Here is an 18,042-nt window from a genome sequence, read left to right as displayed (position 1 = left end):
GTCTTGGACGTTGACATATTAGTACTTATATTTTGTTTAAGTTGCCGAGCTTTTATCTTTACAGCATAGTTTGCTTTTGATTTTGGCTGTTTGTTTTGTTTATTTATAGCGATTCAGAGCTTCTAGCTTCTTGTCTTGGACGTTGACATATTAGTACTTATATTTTGTATGGGTTGTTTTTAGCCTTGGATCCTTTTAGCATATCTTTATTCGGAGATGATGAGGGCACTATGGAGTTGTGTCAACCTCGTTGAGATGTCCTAGTGTGCCTACTGATCCATTTGGCCTTTTGTAACTTGCTCTCTATATAAATATTTTGTACTTTGAGCATTCATTTCATTTTATTACTATTAATAAAGAGATTCGTCCATTTCCACCAAAAAAAAAAAAAAAAAATTCAAAGCTCCTCCAAGTTGATTAAGTAAATCACCTATTTTAGGGATTGGGTAGCTATACTTCACTGTAATCCCGTTGATAGCTCTACTATCAACATACATCATCCAACTTCCATCTTTCTTTGGTGTAAGTAGGGCTGGCACTGCACACAGGCTCAAACTCGGTTGAATATATCCTTTTTTTTAGTAACTCCTCGATATGTTGATGAAGGATTTCGTACTCCTTAGGACACATCTTATAATGACAAATTTGATAGCTCCCGGAATTAGATCAATATGGTGCTGTATGTTTCGCAAAGGAGGCAGCCCCTCGGGTTTTTCTTTCAATTGTGGGAATTAATCGAATAATCTTGTATTTCCGAAGGAACTCCAACTTCTAGTTTCTTCGGACTTTTCAGCAACAAGTAGTCCTAAAATATCAGCCCCCTTTCTTTCATTAATGTTTTGCCACTGATTGTGATAAACAAGTGGCTGCTATCTTCCTGTTTCACTTTTACTCCCACATCCTTCTTGTCTAGTGGGAGTAGTACCACTTTCTTGCCCATCCAATTGAATTTGTAAGTATTCTCTCTCCCCTTGTGCAAGGTTCGAGTATCATACTGACACGGTCTTCCCAAGAGGATATGACATAAATCCATTTCTAACCTATCACATAATATTTGATCTTCATAGCCACTATCAATTGAAAGAGGGATGGTGCAAATTTTACTTGTGTTTCACCACCTTTCTTCACCCAACCACTACGTTTCTTCACCAACCTGTCTTGTAAGGACTTGGATGAGCTTCAACCCTGAGATTCAAGGCAGCCACTAGCTTCTTAGAGACAAAATTCCCGCTACTTCCACCTTCTTCAATGTGACGATATTAAAGTTGGCACTAGCGCCTGAGTACAACCTTCTTCAATGTGATCAAAATTAACATCTATTGCCTTGGATACATGAATTGAAGCACCTTTTCACAATAATGCTTATGAAAAAAATTATATAAACCTTTCATTATTTAATTCACGAGTGAACTACCCTTTCCTCTTCCAAAGATGATTATACAAAATACTAAATCAGGTTGATTTCCATTAATTAATTGAGGAGAGAGAGGAAAATCTGGCTTAGATTGTTGGATTTCCAAAAGAGCATTGTTTTTAATTGTTGAAATATGTTAAATTAGCCCTAAGGGCATTTTTGTCTTTTTACTATATTTGTTAAATTAGGGTTTCACATTATTCTATTTATATCTAGGGTTGGGTCTATTGTAAACAAGAGATAAAAATAATAAGTTCTTTTCTACCGTGGTTTTTCTTCCCTGAATTAGGGTTTTCCACGTAAACTCCTTGTGTTGTCTTCTTTTCCTATTTCAATATGGTATCAGAGCAAGGTGATGAAACCCTAGCCCCGGTAGAAGAAACTCAGTCATCAAACTTGATACGTGAAGTTACGCTGAATGATGAGGCTGTGATTCAAGCAGCGGTTGACAGCTATCTCCGAACTATCATCCCAAGTGGTGGAATAACTCCAGCGTCCCAACTGAACACCATTGATCGGATTCTTCCAGCCGAACAGCAGGTGGTGGTGGAAGGTCACGCCTTCCAGCCGACGCACGCGATCGGGTCACAACCAATCGGACCCGCAGCTTCGCACACAACCGCCTCCGCCTCACACGTTCTCCAGCCCGCGCACGCAATCGGTCTACAGCCGGTAGGTATCTCGGCGTCGCACAGAATCGCATCTTCATCAGACGATCATGGGCTCGTTCCAGCTGCCGGGTCGGGTCAGATCGGCGCGATTTCTTCCGCTTCGCAGCAGATCGCCGAGCCGTTCGTCCGATACCCACCATCACAGCAGTCTGGGAGCAGCGCTGGTCACGGGTTGCCGAACTTTGCCACTGGTGGACTTCCGGCAGTAGCTTCTTCACAGTATCATGGTGGACCGCCTCTTCCTCATGTATATCCGGTTCAGCCCCAGTTTCGAATGGGTGAGTCCATTGAAGAAAATCCCATGGTATTTAGACAGGAAAATTCCAGATCTGAATCTCATGGGGAACTCCAACAACAATTAGCTAGTCTTCAGCAACAGATGGTCGCTCTGGGAGCCCGATTGAATGGCCATGGTTCTTCCCCGATGTATTCAGAAAATCCGGTATCAATGTTTCCTACTCCAACTTCTAATCTTTTATCTGGAACAATTGTAAATTCTGCAGGAATGATCACGGGAGAGAAGTTGAATGGGCAAAATTACTTCTCTTGGTCCCAAACCATTAAAATGGTTCTTGAGGGACGCCATAAGTTTGGATATTTAACTGGAGAGATACCACGACCGAATCTTGGGGATCCTCAAGAACGTGTCTGGAAGGCAGAGGATTCTTTGCTCCACTCAATGTTAATTAGTAGTATGGAACCACAAATCGGGAAACCCTTACTCTATTCAGCCACTGCCCGAGATATTTGGGATGCAGTCCGAAGGTTATATTCGAGGTGTCAGAACGCATCCCGCCTGTATACTCTACGTAAACAGGTTCACGAATGCAAACAAGGGAGCATGGATGTAACGTCATACTTCAGCAAGATGTCATTGTTATGGCAAGAAATGGATCTATGTCGGGAGATCATATGAACCTGCCCACAAGATGGAATTCAATACTCCAAGATAGAAGAGGTTGAGCGTGTGTATGATTTTCTTGCTGGGCTACACCCCAAATTTGATATAGTTCGCAGTAGAATACTGGGGCAGAAACCAATTCCGTCTCTCATGGAGGTATGTTCAAAAGTTAGATTGGAAGAAGATAGATCGAGTGCAATGAATGGGTCAAGTGTTACTACTATAGAGTCAGCTGCCTTCGGGGTGAAGTCCGCTGGAGCTGATGGTGACAAGCAGAATAGTAAAACACCCCCAGTGTGTGAGCATTGTAAAAAACAGTGGCATACGAAGGATCAATGCTGGAAATTGCATGGTCGTCCTCCAAATGGTAAACGTAGCCCTCCGAATGACAGGTCGAAATCCGAGCGTGCTCTAGTGGGTGAATCAGTTGAGGGGACTGCACAACCTCAGGCACAGCTTCCAGTGACTAATCCTGGGGATTCAGGTACCGTTGGAATTGGAACAGTTGCTCAATCAGGTAACCCTCAATCCTTGAGTTTTCTTGTTGAGGGGAATGAGTTATGGATTCTAGATTCAGGAGCAACCGATCACTTGACTGGCTCATCTGACCGATTTCTCTCATACTATCCAAGTGCTGGAAATGAGAGAATTCGAATTGCGGATGGGTCCTTCGCTCCTGTTGTTAGAAAAGGCAGACTGTCACCATTTCATGGATTAACTCTGCAAAATGTCTTACACGTGCCCAAAATTTCTTACAATTTATTATCAATAAGCAAAATAACAAAAGATTTGAACTGTAGAGTTGTCTTCTCACCAGATACTGCTTTGTTTCAGGACTTGAGCTCGGGGAAGACGATTGGCACTGCCCGATATGACAGAGGCCTATATTTCCTTTCTACAGATGTTTCCTCCAAAAGCTTGTTTAGGACTAGTCTTTTATCTTCGTTTGCTATATCTGAAACAGATTATTTATTGTGGCATTTTCGTCTTGGACATCCTAGTTTTCAATATATGCGGTATTTGTTTCCTCATTTATTCCATAATGTGAATGTTTCTTCATTATCTTGTGATGTCTGTATACGTACTAAACAACCTCGCGTGTCATTTGTTTCTCAGCCCTATAAGCCTACCCAGCCTTTCCACCTGGTTCACAGTGATGTTTGGGGTCCCTCGAGCATCACTACCCTGTCTGGTAAACGGTGGTTTGTAACTTTCATTGATGACCATACCCGACTTACATGGGTATATCTCCTTGCTGATAAGTCCGAGGTTTTATCTACCTTCAAACAGTTCTATACCACTGTATTAACACAGTTTAACACAGATTGCCATTCTCCGAAGTGACAATGGTCGTGAGTTTGTCAACCACACATTCCAGGAATTCCTAGTGTCAAAAGGGATCATCCATCAAAACTCGTGTGCCTATACTCCACAACAAAATGGGGTAGCTGAACGAAAAAATCGCCATCTTATTGAAGTTGCTCGTTCCTTGATAATTCCAGCGTCTCTTCCTTCGTACCTGTGGGGAGATGCGATTCTTACCGCAGCTCATCTAATTAATAGAATGCCTTCCCGAGTTCTAAAGTTTCAAACCCCTCTTGAGTGCTTCAAAGAGTCATATCAGTCTACCCGTCTTATTCCTGAGGTTCCTCTTCGTGTGTTTGGGTGTACAACCTTTGTTCATACTCATGGTCCACACCGGACTAAGTTTGCTCCACGAGCTAAAACATGTGTGTTTGTCGGGTATCCCCTTCATCAGCGAGGTTATAAATGCTTTCATCCATCTTCCAGAAAATATTTTGTCACTATGGATGTCACGTTCCTTGAAGACAAACCGTTCTTTCCCGTTAGTCATCTTCAGGGGGAGACCACGAATGAAGAGACTAACAATTCCACGTACTCCATACCCATTAGCCTCAACCTTGAGCCTAGTCCCAATATTCAGCTTAGTCCCAATATTCCTGGACCTAGTCTACCTAGTCTTGAACCTAATTCTGCTCCTGTTGTTCCCGTGTCGGTTCTTCCTACTAAACAAGTACCCTGGATAACGTATTATAGGAGGAATCTCAGAAAGGAAATTCAGGAAACCTCTGGTGTTCCATCGGAAAGTGTCCAAGCGTCAGAACCAGCACAAGTTCAAGATCTCGTTGTTTCAAAGGAGAGTCTTGAAGAAAAGTCTGGGAACATAGAAAATGACGAAATGAGCTCAGAAAAGGTTAAATGTCAAGAAGGGATGAGATGCTTAACAATCCTCAAGAGGATGCAGAATTGTCTCAAAAGTCCGATACTGAAGAGAGACAGACGAAAACTGACAACTATGATACCACTCTGGATATGTCAATTGCTCTGAGAAAGGGAACCAGGTCATGTACAAAATACCCTTTGCATAGCTTTCTGACCTATAGTAACTTATCTCCTGTTTTTAAGGCTTTTACTACTCAGCTAGATGCTCTAACAATACCTACCAGTGTACATGCGGCCATGGAAGTTCCCGAATGGAAAGCAGCAGTAATGGAGGAAATGAGAGCTCTTGAGGCAAATAAGACTTGGGAGTTAGTAACTCTCCCTAGAGGTCACAAAACAGTTGGTTGCAAATGGGTGTTCACAGTGAAGTATAAATCTGACGGAACACTTGAGAGGTATAAAGCCCGGTTAGTTGCTAAAGGATTCACTCAGACGTATGGGATTGATTATTCAGAAACCTTTTCCCCAGTGGCTAAGTTAAACACGATTCATGTTCTTCTGTCTGTCGTCGTGAATAAAGATTGGCCCCTACATCAACTAGATGTAAAGAACGCATTCCTAAATGGTGAGTTGGAAGAGGAAGTTTATATGAGTCCACCTCCAGGTTTTGAAGCTAAGTTTGGGAATCATGTTTGCAAACTCGGGAAGTCTTTATATGGGTTGAAGCAGTCTCCTAGGGCGTGGTTTGACAGGTTCACCGTGTTTGTTAAGTCCCAAGGGTTTGTTCAGGAACATTTTGATCATACCTTGTTTACCAAAAAATCACCCTTAGGAAAGATTGCTGTGTTGGTAGTGTATGTTGATGATATCATCCTATCAAGGGATGATACGGCAGAAATTGCTAAGCTAAAACAAAGGATGGCAAGTGAATTTGAAATTAAGGATCTTGGCAGTTTAAGGTATTTTCTAGGAATGGAAGTGGCAAAATCAAAAGCAGGAATATTTGTTTCTCAGCGGAAGTACACTATGGATTTGTTAAAAGAAACAGGAATGACCGGATCCAAACCTATTGACACTCCTATTGAGGTCAATAGCAAACTGAAAAATGTTTTGGAAGGAGTTCCTGTGAATAAGGAGAGGTATCAACGCCTAGTAGGAAAACTGATTTACTTGTCTCATACTAGGCCCGACATCTCCTATGCTGTGAGTGTAGTAAGTCAGTTCATGCAGAGTCCATATGAGGAGCACATGGAAGCTGTGACTCGAATTTTGAGATATTTAAAGTCCACCCCTAGGAAGGGCTTGGTATTCAGGAAACATGACACACGAAGCATCGAGGCATATACTGACTCAGATTGGGCCGGATCTGTGACTGATAGAAGGTCAACCTCAGGGTACTGTACCTTTGTATGGGGAAATTTGGTAACTTGGTGGAGTAAAAAACAGGGTGTAGTGGCCAGAAGTAGTGCTGAGGCAGAGTATAGAGCTATGAATCTGGGAGTGTGTGAAGAAATCTGGTTGCAGAAGGTGTTATCTGATCTTCACGAGAGTAGTCCTGGGCCTATGAAGCTGTATTGTGATAATAAGGCTGCCATCAGTATTGCAAATAATCCCGTACAACATGATAGAACCAAACATGTTGAAATTGATAGGCACTTTATTAAAGAAAAGTTAGATCGCGGAGCTATTTGTATTCCCTATGTACCTTCAGTCCAACAGATTGCCGATGTTTTTACGAAAGGATTATCGAGACAGACGTTTGAAGCTTGTATTAGCAAGTTGGGCCTTGCCGATATCTATGCCCCAACTTGAGGGGGAGTGTTGAAATAAGTTAAATTAGCCCTAAGGGCATTTTTGTCTTTTTACTATATTTGCTAAATTAGGGTTTCACATTATTCTATTTATATCTAGGGTTGGGTCTATTGTAAACAAGAGATAAAAATAATAAGTTCTTTTCTACCGTGGTTTTTCTTCCCTGAATTAGGGTTTTCCACGTAAACTCCTTGTGTTGTCTTCTTTCCCTATTTCAATATTAATGTTCAAAGGAGAGAGGATGAATTAATGGCTCATTATCGTCTAGAAAGAGAATATCATTCTTATTAATAATTGAAACATCATTTCCACCATCAGATTAATACACTCTTCATGCAACGAGGGGGCATCTGATTTTTCCAGCCTGATAACTACTATCACTAAATCAAGTTTCATATCCACTACTTCCTTCTTTTTTCAAACCTAAACAGACGCATATTCAGACTTTAGAACACCAATCATAGCATCCGAAAAATCTGTAACCAAGCTAGAATAAGAAAAACATTTTTGACTAACCATGTCTGCAAAACTTCTCTCAGCCACCTTTCAATTCGATAGAGAATCTTCAACTTCTGACTTCTTGGAACGACTCTAAGACTTAAACCAATCAAAAGCTCAGAGGAAATCTTTGATCATCTCCCAAAAAACTAACCATCCTTTCTTATCCATACCAGCAGGAACATGTAGATTTTTTCTTCCTCCAATTGCAGGCCAAACTACACACTCAAAGTACCAACCAACTGAAGAACGAAATTTAGCTAAACGAACAACCTCACAATCATTTCTCACCTTCTTTTGAAAGAATGCCTTGATAGGAGGATGCAGAATCTCCACCAAGCCAACTTCAAACAATTGCAGAGACGATAAAGAAAGGAAAATTTTCTGTTTATGGGTCATTAAGAAGAGAAACATTCGGTTTTGAAAAATATTTTTGACCAACCACATCCGCAAAACTTCTCCTAGTCACCTTGGCACCCTTCAATTCAGTAGAGAACCGTTCAACTTCTAACTCCTTGAAATGATACTAAGACTTAAACCTATCAAAAGTTGTGAGGGAATCTTTGATCATCTCCTAAAAAATTAACCATCCTTTCTTATCTATTCCAGCTGGAACATGTAGATTTTTTCTTCCTTCAGTTTTAGGCCAAACGGCACACTCAAAGAACCAACCAACCAAAGAACGAAATTTAGCTAAACGAACAACCTCACAATCATTTCTCACCTTCTTTTGAAAGAATGCCTTGATTGGAGGATGCAGAATCTCCAGCTTCAAACCATTGCAGAGACGATAAAGAAAGGAAAATCTTCCGTTGATGGGTCATACTCATACCTTCCGAGAAACAACCATTCTCTTCAAACCAAAAACAAAAATAAGTACCTCAAGTGCAGCAACTTTTAACGTCCATACTCACTAAGGATATCGCAAACAAGTGTCTAACTGGAGGACTTTGAACCAATGTTAACCGGAGAAAAGAACTGCTACTCATATGGAAAACTTTGAAACTAAAGTTTACCCTTCATAATTATTATGAAGGGAAAACTTTAGTTTCAAAGTTTTTCATTTAAGTAGCAATTGTTTTTTTTCCTTTTATCCCAAAAATGAACAGAAAGCAAACGTAGCATGTCAACGCATTACATTACCAACTCCTAACTTCCTCCAAGCTCACACTAATGTCAATCGGTGAAGTTTTTGCCACATTCAAAGACAAACCAGAACCAGCCAAAACTAAATTTAAGATATCCCACCACTTCTTGCAAGGGAACTCTCATCTAGACAATATCTGATTTGCATACTGAAGAACGGCCACTTCCGCAGAATCTTTTCCCACCTTGAAGCCTTCAAAAATCTCTTCTCAAGACAAAACTGAAGTGTTCAACTTAGAGCACCACCAATAATTATAAAGAGGAATGGAGATAAAAGGATTTCTTTGACTTAGCCCCCAAGTAGCCACAAATTTCTCCTTTGGTTTCTCATTATTAATAATGGAAAAATTAGGGGTCTTCAAGCAACCTCGTTTCCATCTCCATCTATTGCCAAAACCTTTCAAATTTTTTCTAAAGGAAAAAAAACTTTACATTGAGAAAAATGAAAAGAGACTAATACTCAAAATACAATAAAACAAAAACAAATACAAATACAGCCATTACAACCAATTAAGAACATAGAAAAAGTCTGCAGCCCAAGGATCGAAAACTGAAACAGCAAAAATAATCAAAAATCAAATCCTTTTGAAGGCCTACTCAATGAAGAATGCTCACAAGTCCATCGAGGAAAAAAAATAAATAAATAAATAAAGACAAACCAAAGAACCAAGATGCAACACAAAATCCGACAAAGAAGACAAAATGTGCCACTGAAACTTCAGCCCATGTAACCATACGGATTTATTCTTAACTCTTCAGACTTTCTCTCTCTAACTTCTCTTTAATATTATATCAACACTCTAACACTCCTCACTTGTGGACTTGAAAACTTATTGAAGCCCAACAAGTGAAATTCAATATTAACTGGGGAGGAAATGACTTTGCGGGGAATCAAATTCAGGACCTTTATACCAATTGTTTGGCGTAACAATCCTCCACATTGTTAAATTACCAATTGACCCAAATGCTTAAGCTGATGGGTTATGGTAAATATAATTATATAACACATTAACACTCTCTCCTCACTTGTGATTTTAAAAATTCGTAGAAGACCCAACAAGTAGAAATCAATTTTAATCGGGAAGGAATTGACATCACAAGGGTTTGAACACATGACCTACTTTGGTACCATGTACTCAGTCGTTTTTTCTTAAAAAAAGGGATAGCATGTGCTCAATAGTGGAAAAATACTTTGTTATTTAGATTAGAGTTACAGATATATAGGCATACAAAGAAACCCTAAACTAGGAATGTACACTTACAATAAAGGGCAGATATACATACTAATATACATATATATATACTACAACACACATCTCCACATTAGTATGATATTGTCCACTTTAGCCATACATTCATAACTTAAAAGTTAAAAAAAAAAAAAAAAAAAAAGATTAAAGAAAAGGCTTTGTTTTTAAATATGAAAAATAAAAGCCAGGTGTTTGTTTTTTTAATAGCAAGAAACAACTTCTCATATTGATAGATGAAATGCCAATTGGTTATTAAACCCAGCACTTAATTTCTTCTATTGTAAAGGGTCTCCAATGCAATCAATTCTTCTATAAGTGAAGACTATTTTATTGAAATCAATGTTCTAGGAATTTAAAACTATTTAAAATAGACATTTTCCTACCTTGCTTGAGATTTGATTTATAAAATTGCAGACAAGATCATAGTGAGTCTTTCCCATTATGTAGATTTTCATGTTTTATAATCAAATTTTACTCCGTACCAATAAGATGAACTACCAAAATACCTTGATTCACATTTTTTCTATACAATAGTATAAGTGCATATGAACATTATAATAACAAATAATGAACAAATATAATAAATGAATGAATGTCAAATGCGGACAGTACTTATATTTGAAAGCATAAGCAACCATCAGAACATAAGTGACGTTTAATGTTCAATTCAATGGACTGTTTGGGATTTTCAAATTTTAGAAGACGTTTCCTTTTTCATTCTCTTAATTCAGAGGATATACTAGCAAATTTTTACAGAATGGACAATTGGGCTATAGCATGCAAAGGACTTGTTCATCTAAAACAATGAGAACAATCAAAAAATAAAGCCAACTGTTAACCAATGCAGCACAAACTTCGCATATGAGCAAGACACTGAAGCAGAATTAACTTGACAAATGAGGCAACAATCAACATAGAAGAGCCCCAAAATGAACACAAGATTTAAAGCATCAATATTCTACAAGAGAAACCACATTCACTTACTCCATCAGAAAAACGTGTCCGTCTTTCACAGAAAGATCAGATTTCTTTTTGAATGCTCCAGGAGATCTCACAGATCTATTTTCACCACGCAAATTTTGTGCCCTTGGCATTATATATATTTTCGAACGAACAAGATGAAGTAAGGAATTTGGTTTCACATTTTGGGCAGCCAAAGACTTTTCTCTTTCAAGCTCCTTTCCAGAATAAAATAATTTGATATTTTCAGAGGGCTTCATATCTAGCCAGGATGGAAAGAAAAAAAAGGTTATGAGTCACATGACATAATTTAGTAATAAGAAGGAAAGAAAACATGTGATCATACAGCACAGCACGTACATTACACAAATCGTACAAGGGATAAACTAGCGAAAAATACCCAAAAAAAAAAATTTTGATAACCTAGCTTCTTGGAAGCTTTGGCCATGATTGACGAAACAGTCTCCTCAGGATCAACAATATGTTTACTGCCTTTGCCTCCTAAACTCTTCATAATAATCTTCATTTGTCCTTGGGTAGGTAACTTCTGTAGTTCTCTGACAGTCACCTCATTATCATGTGGATACCATAAAGCTTTAGGGCGATGAAAATTAGCTAGCTCTTTGCTGCAAAAAAGGTAGACAAAAACACATTAGGAAATTGCTTTTGATAAAATATAGCTATCATCCAAAAGAAAACAATGAAAAAGGTATATGGATACTCATTGATCAAATTTTGTTGTGGTTGTATGATACTTTCCAATCCATCTGTTCTTGAGCATTCTTCCTCTTTAACATATAACCTTTTCTTGGTTTTATATCCATATAATATTCATAAGCCATTCTTCCTCTTTATCATATAGCTTTTTCTTGGTTTTATATCCATATAATACCCATAAGCAATACTAATGGCAAAAATAACAAATCAATCAAATGGCGTCCATCATTGCAGAAAAACTAATGTATTGCAAGCTATAAGCAATCAAGCGGAGCTCAATGTCTTCCAAAGATGTAAATAATATCAAAAAAATAGTTGATCCTAATTAGAGCTGATATCTAGACTGGATACATAAAGACATTTTTTTTCTTCAAAATCAACCTTTTCCCTCTTTCAATATTTTTCATTAAATAATTAAGAGTGATTTCTCTTCTTGAAGTCAGGAACAAACAATTGTGATTTATGAGAATCTCTTCTTTGGTGTCAAGGTAATAGCTGTAATAGACATCGACTCCCAAGAAAGCGTTGGGACATACAACACATTCTAGGTCAGAAGCTGATCCATGTAACCATACGGATGTATTCTTAATAATCTTACGGCACTTACATATGAAGAGCAACATGTAATCCCTTTGGCATGTTGCCCTTTTGTAATTTCACAATATCAACGTAATTATGATTGAATGTTTTTCATCAATATATATATATAGTGGCTACCTACTTAAGATACAAAATACGCTACAAAGTCTTCTAATACTAAATGTTGAAGGCCAAGTAATTGTCTCATGAGGTTAGTTGAAGCCTATATTAGTAGGCCTGTTATAAAAATAAATAAATAAATAAACTAGTCTTACTTGCTCAACTTCAGCTTCATTGTCTGTAACATCATTGCGGGTTTTGAATGGAAAACTTTGATACCATGAACAGAACGTTTTTTAGAATTTGATTTCAGTTGCTGAGATGCTTTTCTATTGGAGTAGTGTTTGTCATTAGAAACAACTCGCCAGCCACCTTGACCTCCACTTCCGGATATCTCAAAAGAATTTCCATTGATTGACATTGATGACCGTGTTAAAATCATAGCTCCAGAATGAAACTGAATGTACTTCGATTCATTTTCATCTGAAATTTCAAAAAGCATGTGTTCATCTTCAAGATCAAATATAAACTTTGGTTTTTCAATAGGTTCATCTGTTTCCCATAGTACTTTGTCTAACCAAGAACCTTCCAGCATTCTTCTGTTCTTTGGGGAAAATTTGCTGAAGGATCTGACAGCATAACTTTGATGCTCATCTGAAATACTTTCCTTTATACCATCTGATTGGCAAGAATCGTCCACATCCTTCCAGGATTCTAATCTCAACATCTGAGGATGATAAATCATTTCTGGTGATACAGACTCTTCTGTTCCTGAAATTTTTCTAGAGCCAAAAGGCTCCAATAACTGAAAACCATGATGGTAAAGACTCTGTCCCTCACCATTTGGACCAATACGGTCTTCTGATCGAACAATCTGAATGGAAACTTGTGGTTCCACGTCACTATTAGATGAAGCTTCAATATCGGATCCAGATGCCTCACAACTCCCAGAAGCGTTCTTACTTGAGACCGGAGAATTGTCCCACAAAATTCTCTCTTCCCAATTTTGATGATCTAGAGGGTAAAATTTTTTAAACAATAACGAATTTGATCCAATGGTAACATTTTCTGCAACAATTTGTTTCATGGGTTCTGCACCACAACAATGGTCTTTTTGTCGCCAGTCCACTCTTGAAGCCATTACATCGACCCCTTGCACAACACCAAATTTTGTATATTCTGGATCATCCACATCAAACATAGTAGTATCATCTTTAACAACATACGCTGGTTTCACATATGATACACCTCGACTGAAGCCATGTAAAAATGCCTCTTCATCCTCTTCAACAATATCAGATACATCTGCAGACCTATACTTATCTGAAAAGATGACGGAGAAAGAACAAGATATAAAAAGCCATAAGCTCAAATTAATCCAGAAAAACAGTTGGTTGCTAGACTGTCAGTGATATAGCTACTGATTGTGTTCGAAACAATTACAGATTTATAGTAGTTAATGAAAACAATCATGCCACTTTGAGACGAGATAAAAAAGAACTTGAAATAGAGAGCCGCAGATAAGGTTTGTGGGACATGCACCTCTACGAGTACTATATCTAGAGTCTCTCTTCTCCTTTTTATTCAAACTATCATGAACACCAAAAATTTCAGAAAATTGTAAGATTGCCATCCCATTCTCCATGCACAATACAGGTAAGGGAGTATGAGACTTCTCATCCTGTAGCCGCTTCTGTACTTCAGGCGTCCCCTGTTAACAATCAGACAAGAACTGTAATGATGCTTCAGACATGACGGTATCAATGCAAAACCTAAACCAACTGGTTACCCTATGACTAAAAGTTAACATTACAACTAGAAAGATAATGTTGCATAAAGAACAAACTAACTGGTTGAACAATTTAGATTTTCTTAGGTACCACTGTTCTCTGTCACAATGTACATCAGGTTATGAAACAAAATTTGAACGTAACCAAAAAAAATCAATAAATTAGATTTCTCGTCGAAACAATATTTTTTTTGGATAAGACCGTCAAAATAATATAATAAAAGAAGAAGAATAACATAGCAAGATCCAATAACATTAAGAACTATGAGGAACAAATTTGACCTTTAGCAAAATATCCGAAATGCGAAAGTAAAATCGTTAACCAACCTCGAGCAAACCTTCTGCATCACTAGTTATAACTTCATTATCGAGGGGAGCAGATTGTAGATCATCAACTGCAAAAGATTTTTCTCCTTCGGAAACAATCTCAAGGCATTCGCCTTGCTCATCTGGAAGAATCATTGTAAAATCGGTCAAATATCACTTATTTACCGTTGGCCAAGAAGGAATCAAAGAAAAGAAAGAAAAATTGGTCAGATATCAATCACAGATAGTTCTTTTCCCAAACATAATTAAAGGGGTTGCTATCATCTGATAAACGACTCACAGAGTTGACTACAGAAGTTGTCATTATAATCAACTAGGAGACAAATCTAACATGTGTCCACAATGAAAGCCTGTTGACATTGAATTGTGCTTCTTTATTAGTTGCTCCTGAATTGCACTCTCAACAGTATGGTGTCACTTATAGACTCGCTAAAAATAGAAAGAATAATTGCAAGATAGAAGAGAACAAAACCTATCGTCTGACTTCAACGGTAAACACAAAATATAACAATTTGGAGAAAAAACATAATGAGGATTTCTGAGTTGAATTCTGTAACTATGAGAGCAAGAGTAGACAAAATGCAAGTCTCCATAATTTTTCTTTTTCCATTTGTGAAAAAGTACAACAACATATATGATATAAGTAAAACAACACACAAAAGGGGGCCAAAGTTTAATAAAAATGGCTCCAATCTAGGAAAGTAAGGCCTACAGAAATTCTTGTACATGGAAATCCAAAGAGACGCATAGAACCTAGCAAAGGATATAACCTCTTCCCAAGAACTATTATTTTGTTCCTCTCCAGCAAAAGGCTCCATAAAACTGCAGAAAAATCAGAAAGCCAAAGAAATTTCCCTAATCCCAGACAGGCACATGAGCTATACAGACCCTAGAAGTCAAAACTCTAGAGGGGGGGAAAAACAGAAAAAGGAAGCAATTTAAAAACTCTGGACAATTGCCTAATAAGGCAATTGATAGCGATAACTCCACCATGGAGACAAAGTCCAACTGAGGCAAACACTCGAGACATTCTCTCCCTGCAATGATCTCTCCCCCACCCAAACTGTTTTGTCTTCCACCCTCCAACTTCTCCGTTCATAGCCAACTCCGATCATCTGTCCTTGACCTTCCATCACCACCCTTGATCATCTCTTCAAGGTGCTCCATTCTCCATAACCCCCTCTCTCCCCCTCTCCCACCTAACTACATTGTCAAGTTCCCTCTGACTTCTGTCTTACTCTTCTCCATCCACCGTCAACTCCAACCCTAGCCGGCTCTGATCTCCATCAACCATTCTCAACTTTTCACCGCCCCTGGTTTGTCTCCCCAAAACCCTTTTTTAACCCCGTATCCTCAGCCCGTGTAGACACAGCAGCTGATCGAAATCAGCCAGGCCGCGCCGCCTGAGCTTCAGCAGGTCGGAACCCACCCAGACGCAGCCACCCAGCTAGGAGCTTCTCCAACCGTGTCGTTCCTGCAACCGATCGGGTCCCCAACCACCTTCCAGCCGATCGGGTCCAGCGTTGCTCAACCGTTCGGGTGCCTCCTGACTTCAAGCATCCCAGCCGCACTGGGTGATCTTGCCTCAACCGCATCCTCCAGTGGGTTTCTAGTTTCGGTGCCATCTTCTTCTTTTCCAGCCTCGCCGCAATCAGTCCCTCCAGCCCAGCCACAACTCCATTTTGCCCTTCCCACAGTTGAGGCTTCGTTTTCGGGTTCATGTGGGCAGAAGCATCCCATGCCGACACCATGTATTCCCCCTCAGCATGGGTCAATTGGTTATGGCGATTCCGTTGGAATCCAACAATAGTTAGCAAGTCTTCAGCAACAGATTGCAATGCTTGGGGCGGTCTTTGGGACCACGACGAATCTTCAGACAAATTCTAGTTCAGACATGTCTTCTGGCCTTCCGTTGTATTCGGAAAATCCGGTAACAGCTTTCTCTAATTTACCTACCGCGAGTATTTTGTCTGGTTTTGTGGGGAATTCTGCAGGGATAACCATAGAAGAGAAACTAAATGGCCAGAATTATTTCTCCTAGTCTCAATCCGTTAAAATGGTTCTCGAAGGGCGACATAAGTTCGGATATCTGACTGGTAAGATACCGAGACCAAACCCTGGGGACCCTCTCCTGGAAGGGAGAGGACTCTCTCCTCCGTTCAATACTGATTAACAGCATGGAACCTCAGATCGGAAAGCCCCTGCTCTATTCAACTACTGCTCGGATATTTGGGATACGGTCCAATAGTTGTATTCAAAAAGGCAAAACGTTTCACATTTGTATACGTTGCGGAAACAGCTATCGTCATTTACTGTTTCTAAAAAGGATTATTTGTTATGTCACTTTCGACTTGGACATTCAAGCTTTCAATATACGAAGTACTTGTTTCCCCATTTATTTTGTAATGTGGATGTTTCTTCTTTGTCTTGTGATATCTGTATACGTGCAAAACATAGTAGTGTTTGGGGTCCTTTGAACGTCATTACCTTATCCGGCAAGCACTGGTTTGTCACCTTTATTGATGATCACACCCGTCTTACATGGGTGTTTCTTCTCACTGATAATTCAGAAGTGACGTCTATTTTTCAACAATTTTACACTATCATCGAAACCCAGTTTAATGTTAAAATTGTCATTCTTTGGAGTGACAATGGATAGGAGTTTGCTAATCACACCCTTCGTGAGTTTTTGACTTCGAAAGGCATCGTCCATCAAAATTGAAATGGGGTAGCTGAACGGAAAAATTGCCATCTTATTGAGGTTGCTCGATCTCTTATGATTTTTGTGTCTCTACTCTCGTATCTATGGGGGGATGTTGTACTCACTGCAACTCACCTAATCAATCGAATGCCCTCCCGTGTTCTTAATTCCAAACATCCCTTGAGTGTTTTAAAGAATCTTTCTTCTCCACGCATCTTTTTCCGTATGTTCCCCTCTGGGTGTCTGGGTGTATCGCTTTTGTTCATAACCACGGTCTCACCAACTAAGTTCGCTCCTCGTGCTTAAAAGTGCGTGTTTGTCGGCCATCCTCTTCATCAACGGGGTTATAAGTGTTTTCACCCATCCTCCAGGAAGTACTTTGTCACTATGGACATCACATTCCTCGAGGATAAACCTTTTTTTCCGGTTAGTCCTCTTCAGGAGGCGACCACTAGAGAAGAGGCTAACTCATCCACATATTCTATTCCTATAGACCTCCTTTCTGAGCCTATCCCAGATACAAATGATCTTGTCCATCCTATGCAACAGGTGCCTTGGATAACATACTACAGGAAGAATCTTAGAAAGGAAATAATTCCCCTTGTTGCTACACCGGAAATTGTCCAAGAATCGAAACAGGCACCAGCTCAAGGTACCTGTTCTGATGGTGTGTCTGAAAGTAAAAATGAGTGTGTTGAGGGTGATGTGGTTAATGAGATGATTTCAGACGAGGTCGAGACTGTGGATCAATAAGCTACCAGGAGGTACTTAGGAGACTAAAAACTTGCAACAGAAGGAAGAGCATGGGCCTCGTCACCGTTCTTGTACTAATGAGCAATTAAAAAACCTGGTGACTATGATGCTACTCTTGATATGCCAAGCCCTACGGAAAGGAACTAAATCGTGTACCAAGCATTCTATTGACAGTTTCTTGTCTTACAGTAACTTTTCTTTGGAGTTTAAGGCTTTCACTACCAACCTGGATACTGTGATGATACCGACCAATGTGCATAAGGCCTTCCCAAGTGGAGAG

At 39.2% G+C, this 18,042-nt stretch overlaps 1 protein-coding gene across 4 annotated transcripts in view; it reads right to left on the bottom strand.

The window, feature by feature from the left end:
- The window catches only part of HAF01 (HAC13 protein (HAC13)), a 44,369-nt gene that overhangs the window by 15,925 nt on the left and 10,402 nt on the right, over window positions 1–18,042 (bottom strand). For all 4 annotated transcript variants that reach the window (XM_039043440.2, XM_090317839.1, XM_090317838.1 and 1 more), the window contains exons 7-11: window positions 14,309–14,430; window positions 13,735–13,903; window positions 12,408–13,515; window positions 11,260–11,462; window positions 10,861–11,098 (exon numbers count right to left, since the gene is read on the bottom strand). In XM_039043440.2, the coding sequence (XP_038899368.2) occupies window positions 10,861–11,098; window positions 11,260–11,462; window positions 12,408–13,515; window positions 13,735–13,903; window positions 14,309–14,430 (1,840 nt within the window). The remainder of the gene's footprint in view (window positions 1–10,860; window positions 11,099–11,259; window positions 11,463–12,407; window positions 13,516–13,734; window positions 13,904–14,308; window positions 14,431–18,042) is intronic.

The sequence above is a fragment of the Benincasa hispida genome, chromosome 9 (assembly GCF_027475165.1).
Source record: "Benincasa hispida cultivar pf3 chromosome 9, pf3_genome.v1.1, whole genome shotgun sequence".
In the NCBI taxonomy this organism is placed as follows: Eukaryota; Viridiplantae; Streptophyta; class Magnoliopsida; order Cucurbitales; family Cucurbitaceae; genus Benincasa; species Benincasa hispida.
The sequence above is the reverse complement of the archived record's forward strand: the minus strand, read 5'-3'. Positions and strand labels throughout refer to the sequence as shown.